Source organism: Salvelinus namaycush, chromosome 5 (assembly GCF_016432855.1).
Source record: "Salvelinus namaycush isolate Seneca chromosome 5, SaNama_1.0, whole genome shotgun sequence".
NCBI classification, from domain to species: Eukaryota; Metazoa; Chordata; class Actinopteri; order Salmoniformes; family Salmonidae; genus Salvelinus; species Salvelinus namaycush.
Window position 1 is genome coordinate 73,287,545 of NC_052311.1, and position 12,370 is coordinate 73,299,914.

A 12,370-nucleotide genomic window follows, 5' to 3' on the forward strand; every position below is an offset into this window, starting at 1 on the left:
AAATCATGATATGGATATGTCTAAACCCTCCAGTATAGGGTATAGCGCTCAAGCCTAATCAGCACAGAGACAGACTCTCTCTCCAAGATAACTTGAGGTATTCCTTCAGAGCAATAACATAACGGTTGCTTTTTAACTGGTTGTTGTTCTTGGAAATATCCATTCACATGGATACAGACTGGGACGGGCCAACTTGGGTTTCCAATTAAACCAGGACTTGTTGAATTTGGTGACGCTTGTAAACCCATTATTTGCCCTAAGCAAACACAGTTAATATGAATGTCAGTTAAGTAGGAGATAATATCTTGACACGAGTCCCAATCTAAACTAACGGGTCAACTTGTACTTTATGATACAGTATCTCAACAACTAGTGTTGTACTAAAATATTTCCTAAAAGTTTCAAAGACAAAACTCAGCGATTTTTTTTGTTTGTTGTTGTTGCCGCAAAACCATTATCACACCGTCACTGCCATATTCTATGTAACGATGACAAAAGCATAGAACACCAGCACAAATGTAGATTTGCTTGATCAGCATATAGGGTCACGCTGGCCACCTGACACATCCACAGGAACACATGAGCAACCGTCTGAAACACAGACCGTTACGGAGGGTTTCGACTAGCGCCAGTTTGGATAAAGGCAGCTCTCAGTAATCAAGACGGTCTGAGAAGTGAGAGAAGAGCTGGTCAGGGTCGTCTTCATTAGGCCACAGCGTAGCAAAACCTTTATCGTGACTGAAAATGAAACCTCTACCGTTTCAGTTTCAATGAGTTTATACATTTTTGTTCCTACTGAACACGACCCAGTTTTAAGGCAGTCTACAGTGCCTCGACAAACAGGCAGGTACAGGGAGAAAAAGACGCCGGGTGGGGGAGGGGGGGGGGAATCTTTCACCCACCTGGCCCAGTGTACTGCCTTGACAAACAGGCAGGCACAGGGAGAGAAGGAGAGAGATCTTTTATCCAGCATGCCCTGTGTACCCAATCCTCTTTAAAACAGAGGGATAGGGGTGCCAAGGAACTCTCCCTATGGTGCAGTCTCTCTCTACAGGCTGATCCCTCTCTGCTCCTCCATGACAGTTACATATGAACACAGCAGACATTTCCCCCGTCTCTCCTGGTACATGTGAACACACAGAAGAGACAAGTGTCCCCTACGTCTTCCTCTATTCAGTAATAAGGAGGGGGGGGGGGGGACGAGACACATCCTTGTCTTCCACCCCTCCCTCTTACATAGAGGGACACATGAGTTCTTCCAGGGGAAGCTTGTCAAAGTCGTATGTGTCGAACAGATCGCTGATTCCCTCGTCATCCTCTAAGCTCAGCATGTAGTCCTCGTTGAGGAGAGGAGGGGACAGGTTGACGAAGGGCCCGGCCCCGTGGCCCTCCAGGAGCCCAGACAGGGAGGAGGGGATCTGGTCCTCCGTTTGCAGCAGCAGGCTGGTGAAAGGGGAGGTGATGGGGGACAGGTTGGTCACCATCACCGCAGACGGAGCTGGAGCGACGTAGTCGTTGCCGCCTGTTGCACTCTCTGTGGAGGAGAAAGGATGTGAGAGATATTACAACTAAACACACAAAACGTTGATTGATAAGAAGCAAGGAAATTTGATCAGGTCTAAAAAACGAATAATTGTAAAGAGTGTGCACATTCTGATGGGAAAGGTACCTGCTGACACTTTGAGGAAAGGGGAGGAGTTTCCTTGGACATCCGGGCCGCCGTTCTTCACAGGACTACTGGTGTTCTCCTCCGGACAGAGGAACACCTCGATAGGCCCCTTGGTGCTGGTGAGGAGGACAGACAGGCCCTGGTAAACAAACAAGACCCACTGATTAGTTATAGAACAGTTCAAATCAAATCAAATTTTATTTGTCACACACATGGTTAGCAGATGTTAATGCGAGTGTAGCGAAATGCTTGTGCTTCTAGTTCCGACAATGCAGTAATAACCAACGAGTAATCTAACCTAACAATTCCACAACAATTACCTTATACACACAAGTGTAAAGGGATAAAGAATATGTACATAAAGATATATGAATGAGTGATGGTACAGAACGGCATAGGCAAGATGCAGTAGATGGTATAGAGTACAGTCTATACATATGAGATGAGTAATGTAGGGTATGTCTCAACCTCAGGTGACACGGACCCAAAACTGCCCAGCTAACAACAAATGTTCACGCAACTTCAGAGAACATTCCCTTAAAGAGTGTATTAGGTCATTTACCTAACGTTTTCATAGGAATGTTGCAGCGACGTGCAAGGACTGTTTCCAAGGACCATTCATGGCAACCATGTTCTGTGTATGTTTGGTGGGATGTTGATGGAATATTCTCCTAACCCACAGAGAACTGGACGCATGAGCAGTTGACAATGAGAGGACGTTTCTTTTTTTGCTGAGTTTAGTTCCAACGAGAGGTCCTTATAAAGTTTTTGTTTTAAAATGAAATCTGTTCCCTTGTAGAAACACTGCAGTGGACAGACATGAGCATGCTGCATTGATTAGGTATTGATTCAATTGGTAGACTAGTGATTCTCAACCTCAAGTACATGGACTGGTCTGTACTGGTGCCTGGGATATTGTTGACCGGTACCTCTGTTGTCAGACACTGATTGGGTGATTGTAGCGCCAGCGGTCGTCCAACACGGTTAGTTTTGGATGTTAGTTGACATCGAAAGAGAAGAACCATAACTGCATGTACCTTTGTACACAAACACGTTGTAGAAAGTACACGAGACAAACACAAGAGGACAGTCTCAAGGTCATATTGATTAACCAGACTTGTCTGCTTACCTCCTGTGGGTCTGGCACCTCCAACTTGGTCTCAGAGGGAGCTTTCACCACGATGACCGTCTGGTCCTTCAGGTGACGCAGATGACGGATGTCTTGGTATGTCACATAGGCAAACGTGGACCAGCAGGGTTAAAGACAACTAAAACGCTGAGTTTGGAATAAAACACACATATTGACCAGCTTTGAGCACCTAAGTGACACTAGTTATAACGGCTTCATAGTATCCTACGAACACTAGTTATAACGGCTTCATAGTACCCTACGAACACTAGTTATAACGGCTTCATAGTACCCTACGAACACTAGTTATAACGGCTTCATAGTACCCTACGAACACTAGTTATAACGGCTTCATAGTACCCTACGAACACTAGTTATAACGGCTTCATAGTACCCTACGAACACTAGTTATAACGGCTTCATAGTACCCTACGAAGACAGCCTTGGCTCTTCTTGTTTTCCCCCTATTATAACAGTGTGGTTAACAGTGTGTGTGTGTGTGTATAATAAGGATATTTGTGGCTGTGCGAGGCCTCTGTCATCTGTTGGACGTCCAGGGTACAGCTCTGGATCAGCTCGTCCAGTCTCCTCTCCTCCTGACCCAGGTCAGACAGCTCACTGCTCAGACTCTGGCTGCTGGTCAACGTACCCCCATCCTCCGACAGGTTACAGCCCCTGGGAGAGAGCGAGAGAGGGGAGGGTTTAACACAGGACAAAAGCCTGAAAACTATTTTCATTACCTCATACAGTTAGATCAAGTCAGTGATGATGTCTAGTGATTGCCCCTAAAGGGGATAAAGTTGTCTAAATCAAATCGGTTCTTGTGAGACACTTACATCCACTGTATGTTATTCTTGGACTTCTTCTTGATCAGGTGCACCCCCTCCAGCACGTTGGTGATGTCATAGAGGCGTCTCTTCTGCACCTTGAGAACCTCTGCAGCCTGATTGAGGTCGATGACGCCGTCAGACGACTGGCCCAGCAGCTCAACAAACTTCTTCGTTAGCAGGCCCAGCGACGTGTCGTAACGCGTCTTCTCTGCCGGTGACTTTGGAGCTATACAGTAAGACGGACGGGAGAGAGAAATATATCCAGTTTAGTATTATGTTCAAAGTTGGATGGGAGAGTTTGATTAAAAATGACATAACGTTACAAGTTACAGTATGTTCTCACTGCAGTGAGCAACTAAGTATCTTTACAGAGGGAGGGGATTCTATTAAACCCCCGGGTCACCGTTGATTCCGTTCGTTTTGGAACCGGCCTGCTTCCCAGGCGTCCGGTCTGGTGCGCCCTTTTGGTCGACGGCGAAGTCGGCTCAAAAAACATATTTTTTTATTTTATTTTTAAAGAGTGTGGAGTAATGAGTAGGATTATGTGTTTTCACATACAAAAGTGATTTCTTTAGATAAAAGGGCTTCATCTGCCTTCCCACTTAAAAAATATGTTTACATTTTCAAACAAATTAAGGAAAATAGATGTCGGTTTCTGAACGATGCATTATGCTGCCGTGACAACGTGCCCGAGCAGCGCAGACCACTGTTCGATTACAGAAGGACGCTCCTCCATCCCCGCTTTTACCCATTCACATCATGGGCCATAGCTTATTAGTACACTTAGTCCAACTTCCTCATTGAGCGTGTTTAGCAGGGGTGCCCCAACCATCCTCCTGGACAGGTACATTCCTGCAGGATTTCACCCCAACCCAAATCAAGCACACCGGACTACCGATTAGCTGCTCAACAGAAACCGATTAGTGGAATCAGGAGTTAGTACAGATTTGGACCATTGAGAAAAACCTTGCATACCCAGTAGCTCTCCAGGAGGGCCACTTTATAGGTATGATGGGCTTTATAACACAGTCACAGAATCCTCACTTGAACCATCTGCTCTGGCTCAGTCTTACTTTTGGGGCTCTTGAGCCCTGGCCCGGAGGCTCCTCCAGCCTTTCCCCTGGGGGTCCTGGCTCCTTCGATGGGGTACTGGTGGTCCGACTCATCCAACGCCAACCTGCGCTTGGCCTGCAGAAGGTAAACGCCGCAGTCAGATTACCTCTCACAAAACAGGTCAAAGATGTTCTTGAGTATCGTTCCGGCATAACGGTGTGATAGGCTTTATAAACTCAAACCTGGTCTGTAGAATAGTTTCTACATAGGCCTACGCCTTGAAATGGTATAATCATATAAACATTGGCAATAGAAATGCACGCATTTTACTTCACTTATAAAATATGCTTGTTTTGTACACTGAGAATCGTCCCTTAGCGCCACTGAATGACACGTCCCATCAAGGAAGTGAAGTGTGTTTGTCAGTGTACTGTAGTACAACAGCTGTGCCTCAATCATTTGAAGACACGACTTACAAATACATTTGTCATTTAGCAGACTCACTTATAAAGAGCGACTTACAGTTTGTGCATTCATCTTTAAAAAGGTATCTTGGTGAGACCCACATCATATTCATGAAGATTAGTTCAATATTGTGAAAGATAAATGAACCAATATCCCCTCAACGTCATAAGGCCATGACCTGAAGATGACTTGGAGTGTCAGTGAGATGTCGGCCATTTTGTTCAACAACATGGCACGAGGGCTACTTTATTTACACATCACAGGCCGGAGAAAGAGTGATGAAAACAGGAATGCTGAGTATCTTGCCATGGGTGTTTCCATGTGTAGAGAAATGCATATCGAGTCCGTCGGGTCAACGAGGACATTAGTGTGTCTAGCGGGTCAAAACTAAAATATGAGGGAAAAGACGAGGCCAGTCATTCATGAGGGACAGTGGACCAAATATAGAACACCAACCCAGGGCTGTTTGAGAAAATTAACATTTTCGTAATATCAGATGGTTCTTGTCAGGCATTTTCATCAACCTAGAGATGGAACAAATAAAGAAGTCCTTGCTCCTGGGACAGTTCATACATATTAAATATGGCTGCCATCTTTGCACACCCCAAACCAATCCCCCCCCCCCCCATCTAATGTATCTTCCTCTGTAAGCAAATGGGGATCCTGAACGCAAACTAGCCATGTCTGTAGACTAATGTCAAAGACAGTACAGTAGAACGCCTGCTAGTGTGCTGTGGTTTTTTTGATGCATGGCCAGAAATTAATCTATATCAGCATGTCTATATGGAAGGCATTTCCGCAATTTTATGGTTAAAAACACAGGAAGCACGCAATCATACGAACTATTATAATGTAGCTAGTTAGCAGCTATAACGATATTCGATATGACGCGGAAAACTAAAAGACAAGACGATTGCCCTTCTGTTGCTCAACTAAGATTGTTGGCCTGTGTTTGTAGTTAGCTGGCTAGCTTGCAGGCTACCTACCGAGCGAGTCAGTCAACCCGCGTTCCCATTCCCTTCCCCCCCAAGTCCAAAACACTAACAGGGCCTAGCCACTCATTTCTGACAAGTAATTATTTTACAGCTAGCCTAGCAAGTTGAAGCACGACTGTGTGTCAAACATGCACGGAACCTTGCAAGGCTAGAGCTGCTCTTGAACCCTACACTAAACCCAAACATTCTCTCAACTTGAAAAAACGGATGAGAAATTGTTTCGGTATTGGCTGTTGACCTTTTACGATACGGGTCTGACCCCTTAGCAATTGATAATACATGGCAGGCATATCTTATTAGCTAGCCAACAGGCTACTCTAACTAAATGACAGATTTATATATAGTTTCACCTGTAAAAGTAACGGTGTAGCTAACTACGGCTTGAACAACAATAACTGCTTTCAGACTGGTGTAAAACCCAACTATTGAGCGAACCTGGAGTCTGTTGGGTGACTAAAGGGGAGCAGGGAGAGCGACCCAACTAGCTAACGTTAGCTCGCTAGGCTACCAACGTACGAAGCAGTTTGTCGTTCATTTCATTTCACTGCAATACAACAGAAAATGACATTAGCAAGTTTACCGGTGGACGTCCTAATGTAGGTCGTTGTCCGGTTCCGTTTGTTGCTCCGTTTGGAGTGGAATATATACTGCCAGCTGGAGGTTCGGACAAACAGACATTTGAAGTCTGTGTAATGCAAGGCGGTGGAGTTATAATTTGAATATAAGTGGCAGTTGTAAAATGAGGGGTTAACCGATCGGACAATGCTGTCAATACCGCATTTTTATCCAAGGAGCCTCCAACCCCTGCTATTATTACTTTATCCGGGGCTGATGAGATCCCTCTTCTCATCTTTGTGGGCTCGGGTACCCTTTGTCCCTTTAGTTTAAAGCCCCTTTTCAGCTAATCCACCACGATAAATTCAAAAATATTGATATGAAAGAGTAGATTATGATCTTATTTGCCGATATTTGTATGTTTCAAAGTATATTGAGAGCACATTTAGGCAGATGCAATGGATTAGAAACTAGCGCGAGTCTCAGCCCTGCCAGCTCAAAAATGGCTCCAGGAAGCTGACAATGAATGAAGGGATACCGTTTACGCGCGAAGGAACCCTCCCGCGAAACTCAGATTTCCCGGGAAATTTTCAAACAATATTTGCATATGTGACGCGATTGGTTACACTAAATCATAACTCCACCTATTTTATGTACGTTTCCTAGTTTATTGACCAATGACAGTATAGAAGATAAGACGGCACGCGTTCATTGGACAGTAGAAGCTGGATACGTCAGACGCAATCAACGTGTCCATATAATGTTAGCGAAATAATAATCAAACTGGTTGAATTTTTCATACAACGTAAACTAAACTGACTTTTATAAGCCATGCAGAATTTTGTAGAATTATTATTATTATTTATTTTTTTAGATGGGCTTAGTACTTGGTGAGTTTACGGCAGCTAAAGCTAGTATGCCATTCACAAATGCTGGTGCATTTACTAGAATCGTTTTACAAACTGCTGGTGCTACTTTCATTGCCTTTAAGACATGCATACAATCATGTACTTGCCCTCTCCATTTCTGTCCTTGTCAAGCCAAACATGGCAATAGGTGGCAATGAGTTTGCAATACACAATAAATAACACAGACTGGCACTCAGGCTAAATTATGTTATGATTTTTGCTAGATTCTGTTGACTATTGCTGTGCACAAAAGACAAGGGAATTTCCCCATGCTTTACAGCACATCCAATGCTTTAACCCCATGGAGTGTCTGACCCCCACCCCACATCTAAACGAATTATTGATAACACATGACATTTCTGTATTTACAAAAGGAGGGGATTCTGTATCACTGTGTCCCAGTGATGGTGTAAAATAATAAATTAACTTGAGTAATTTTGAAATGTAGTGCACTATCTTCACTATACAGCAGGGGGTGCTCTTCACTAAATCAGAATAGTAAAGCCATTTATAATATTTTAATTTAACCTTTATTTAACTAGGTAAGTCAGTTTAGAACAAATTCTTATTTACAATGACGTCCTACGTCATCTGGCCCTACAAGTTCAGCCATTGATGAAGCTGTCAAATGCAATGTTCATATTTGATATATTTGAAATTACAGTGCAAATGAAGAACATTCCTCTGTCAATCTCTTGAGAGCCCAATGCCATAAGGTCAAAGGGTTCGAATTTTAACAATTGACCACAGCGGGGTCAAAGTGTACAACTGTCTCGACGCTTTTGTCTGACCATTAATTATCAACCGCATGCAATATGTTTTTGGAAAACCGCAGAAATTCTACTTTCATATCACCCCAAAATGATATTACAAATACCAAAAAAAAACGTACTGTTTTAACACATTGACACGGAGGTGTTCTGGAATGCACTTCCCTGAAGTTAACGGAAACTCGGAGGGAACAAAACAAATATGTTGGTTTGAAGCTGTTTTACATCAAAAACCTCGGTGGAAATCTGTGGTAAAACAACAAGTAGTAAAGTGTGTATTTGTAAAGCTATTTTTGAATGATAATTAAGTTGAGTGTTCAAGGTTTCCAAAACCGTATAGCAATCAATGATCAATTGTTTCTAGATAGAGTGTTTCACACTTGACCAAATCACCTCAGCTAATCAAAAGGGATGTGGAAGGAGAAGGGCTAACCTGACCTATGATCCGACCCACACCTTATGTATTACCGGCCCCAGTTGGAAGAAGTGACATCACAAAAAACTATACAACCTTTGTGTCCACTAAACGAAAACTCTCTAACACTGAAACTGGAACTAATTCATATAAAAACGAATTATAAATATTTTTTATACAACTTAAACTAAATAAAAACGATCAAATCAGATCTGAAAATGAAATGAAACTAAACTGAATTCAAAATTTAAAATAAATATATAATAACCTTGGACCACTAGCTTTTGGGGTGAATTCTATTTCAATTCCAGTCATTTCAGAAAGTTAACCACATTCCAATTTCAATGTACTTCCTGAATTGTCTGGAATACACCCCAACCCTGCGACCTACTACTTGTGAACATTCAACATAACTGTGTCACGTTTAGAAACGAGATCAGAGGTCGGATAATGTAGAGTTATTAAAGGGGAGGGGGCCATCCCATCCGCCACCTACTGTTCCTATTGCTCCTGCCTCAGTCCGTGATACAAATGACAGCTTTGTACCACGCCTTCGTAGGCTACTGGCTAACCTCTACATTAGCAGTCAGCACTAATTCTCGCATATTTGCCAACTGTCACAATAGCATATTGTTGTTAACTACGACTGCACAGAGAGGACGTCGAGTTTTTCTTGAGTCGGCATAAATGCTCAGGATGTATTTCAATCAAAGAACAGCAATGAGATTGTAGAAGCACCTTATTTATTTATTTGGTAAAACATTTCTTCACTTAATAATTTTTTTTTTTGCGGAGGAGCGATTTCAAACCTTTACCATGCATAATGGACGAGTTGACAACCTCTTCGTTTAAAACTACCGGTTCCAAATGGTTGCTTCCAGTCAGCGATTTTTGTGGATTTCCTTTGGATCAGGTAATCTATACTTTTCCAAAATGAGAAGAAAAAAAAAATCGATTTGCTTAAAAGTCAGTTATTTTAATGTAAAATGATGGTATTAAGTGTCTTGTCCTGCCATTACCCTGGAATGATATGACAACATTCTGGTCACCTGACTTTGCATTTACACACATTACATTTGCATAAGTATATTTAGAGACATTCTGCTTGTGTCCAAACTAAACACAGAATAGAATAGAATTCATAGAATTGGAAGAGTCTGTTGTCCTAAGGCCATAACACACACCGGATGCATGTAGAGTATATACATCTAGTCAATATGTCATGTCTGGGGGCGTCATGTCTTCTATGCAGGTGAACTTCTTGGCATGTCAGGTGTTTGCCCTTGGTGCAGCCTTCTGGTTCCGTCTTTACCTCAGCCCTCAGTTTTCCAGCCCCGTGGTCCGCCATGCCGTCGCCACACTCTTTGGCCTCTCCTTTGTCATATTCTGTTTTGGCTGGTAAGGAACATTCTGGTGCACTGGTTAGATTAGGGTATACAGGTTAAAACATGGTCGGATCACGTTGTTGAATGGAGGACACTAACAGATAGACCCAGTTTAGTACTAATCACCCGGTTGTTAACAGTAACCTATCATTTGTTTTGTGTTGTTTTCGTCGCTGCAGGTATGCAGTCCATATCTCCGTCTTGGTGATGGTTTGCTACAGGATTCTGGTCACAGCTGACATCCACAACATTCACAGGTAAACACACACCACCATGTCTCCCATACAGACACTTGTAATAACATCTTAACCACATGGGTCGTTCTTTGCTAACATGTTGATGACAAGTTAAGCTAGATAGGAAGTGGTAGCTGGACCAGACTGTCTATATCTCTCTGTTTCTGTCTCTGTCTGTGTGTCTGTCTGTCTGTCTGTCTGTCTGTCTGTCTGTCTGTCTGTCTGTCTGTCTGTCTGTCTCTCTATCTCTCTGTCTCTCTGTCTATCTCCCTGTCTCTCTGTCTCTCTATATCTCTGTCTCTCTATATCTCTGTCTCTCTATCTCTCTGTCTCTCTATCTCTATCTCTCTGTCTGTCTGTCTCTGTGTCTCTGTCTGTCTGTGTTTAGGTCCTGGAATGTGATGAATGTAGGTAGAAGATAGAACAGTAACACTGGTGTAGTTTTACATTAGGGATTCCTTGGAGGAGTCTAGATAGAGACGGCATTGTTCTCTGTGCCATCGCCCATCGCCTCGCCTCCTCCAGTTAAAGAAAGATGGGTCAATGGGTTGTGGGTTACTGCGTGTTAAAAGACCATGTTTCACCCATACAGCATTTGTGTGTACTGTACATCTCCAGTTGTACTTGAAGGTGATTGCTAAGATGAACATGGTCCATTCCACCTCGTAGTTGATCTTTCTCCCGTATGCAGATGAGGAACTACCAGACTAAAACATGAAAAAGGTTTAATTCATTGAAAGTGCCACTCGTTTTTAGCATGGAGGGATGTAAGATGTTACTCTGTAGCTACATGTTCTCAATCTGAATTACATATTAAATATTTTTATTTATTTTTATTTTATTTCACCTTTTATTTAACCAGGTAGGCTAGTTGAGAACAAGTTCTCATTTACAACTGCGACCTGGACAAGATAAAGGAAAGCAGTTCGACACATACAACAACACAGAGTTACACATGGAGTAAAACAACATACAGTCAATAATACAGTAGAAACAGTCTATATACAGTGAGTGCAAATGAGGTAGGATAAGGGAGGTAGTAAGGCAATAAATAGGCCATGGTGGCGAAGTAATTACAATATAGCAATTAAACACTGGAATGGTAGATGTGCAGAAGATGAATGTGCAAGTAGAGATACTGGGGTGCAAAGGAGCAAGATAAATAAATAAATACAGTATGGGGATGAGGTAGATTGGATGGGCTATTTACAGATGAGCTATGTACAGGTGCAGTGATCTGTGAGCTGCTCTGACAGCTGGTGCTTAAAGCTAGTGAGGGAGGTAAGAGTCTCCAGCTTCAGAGATTTTTGCAGTTCGTTCCAGTCATTGGCAGCAGAGAACTGGATGGAAAGGCGTCCAAAGGAAGAATTGGCTTTGGGTGTGACCAGTGAGATATACCTGCTGGAGCGCGTGCTACGGGTGGGTGCTGCTATGGTGACCAGTGAGCTGAGATAAGGCGGGGCTTTACCTAGCAGAGACTTGTAGATGACCTGGAGCCGGTGGGTTTGGGGGCGAGTATGAAGCGAGGGCCAGCCAATGAGAGCGTACAGGTCGCAGTGCTGGGTAGTATATGGGGCTTTGGTGACAAAACGGATGGCACTGTGATAGACTGCATCCAATTTGCTGAGTAGAGTGTTGGAGGCTATTTTGTAAATGATATCGCCGAAGTCAAGGATCGGTAGGATAGTCAGTTTTACGAGGGTATGTTTGGCGGCATGAGTGAAGGAGGCTTTGTTGCGAAATAGGAAGCTGATTCTAGATTTAATTTTGGATTGGAGATGCTTAATATGAGTCTGGAAGGAGAGTATACAGAGTATATAGCCAGACACCTAGTTATTTATAGTTGTCCACATATTCAAAGTCAGAACCGTCCAGAGTAGTGATTCTGGATGGGCGGGCAGGTGCGGGCAACGATCGATTGAAGAGCATGCATTTAGTTTTACTGGCATTTAAGAGCAGT

General features: G+C 43.1%; 2 protein-coding genes across 2 annotated transcripts in view; one reads left to right on the forward strand and one right to left on the reverse strand.

Moving 5' to 3' along the window:
• Positions 1 to 7,197, reverse strand: LOC120047792 (transcription factor E2F3-like). Its single transcript, XM_038993342.1, has 7 exons — positions 6,722 to 7,197; positions 4,702 to 4,816; positions 3,635 to 3,854; positions 3,315 to 3,473; positions 2,799 to 2,913; positions 1,670 to 1,808; positions 1 to 1,534 (listed from the first exon to the last, which is right to left on the reverse strand). The coding sequence occupies exons 1-7, from the start codon at positions 6,989 to 6,991 to the stop codon at positions 1,233 to 1,235; spliced, it is 1,320 nt and encodes a 439-aa protein (XP_038849270.1). The 5' UTR covers positions 6,992 to 7,197; the 3' UTR covers positions 1 to 1,232.
• The window catches only part of LOC120047349 (lysophospholipid acyltransferase 1-like), a gene marked incomplete at its 5' end in the record, with an annotated part of 24,054 nt that continues 18,741 nt past the window's right edge, over positions 7,058 to 12,370 (forward strand). The window contains 4 exons of the mRNA XM_038992873.1: positions 7,058 to 7,077; positions 9,633 to 9,702; positions 10,042 to 10,187; positions 10,354 to 10,431. Of these exons, the coding sequence (XP_038848801.1) occupies positions 7,058 to 7,077; positions 9,633 to 9,702; positions 10,042 to 10,187; positions 10,354 to 10,431 (314 nt within the window). The remainder of the gene's footprint in view (positions 7,078 to 9,632; positions 9,703 to 10,041; positions 10,188 to 10,353; positions 10,432 to 12,370) is intronic.

Coding starts and splice junctions, on each gene's coding strand:
- LOC120047792 (XM_038993342.1), bottom strand. CDS start 6,991: ATGAGAAGAGGGATCTCATCAGCCCCGGATAAAGTAATAATAGCAGGG. Junction 4,817..6,721: donor CTACATTAGGACGTCCACCG/GTAAACTTGCTA, acceptor TACCTTCTGCAG/GCCAAGCGCAGGTTGGCGTT. Junction 3,474..3,634: donor AAGAATAACATACAGTGGAT/GTAAGTGTCTCA, acceptor GCTCTCTCCCAG/GGGCTGTAACCTGTCGGAGG.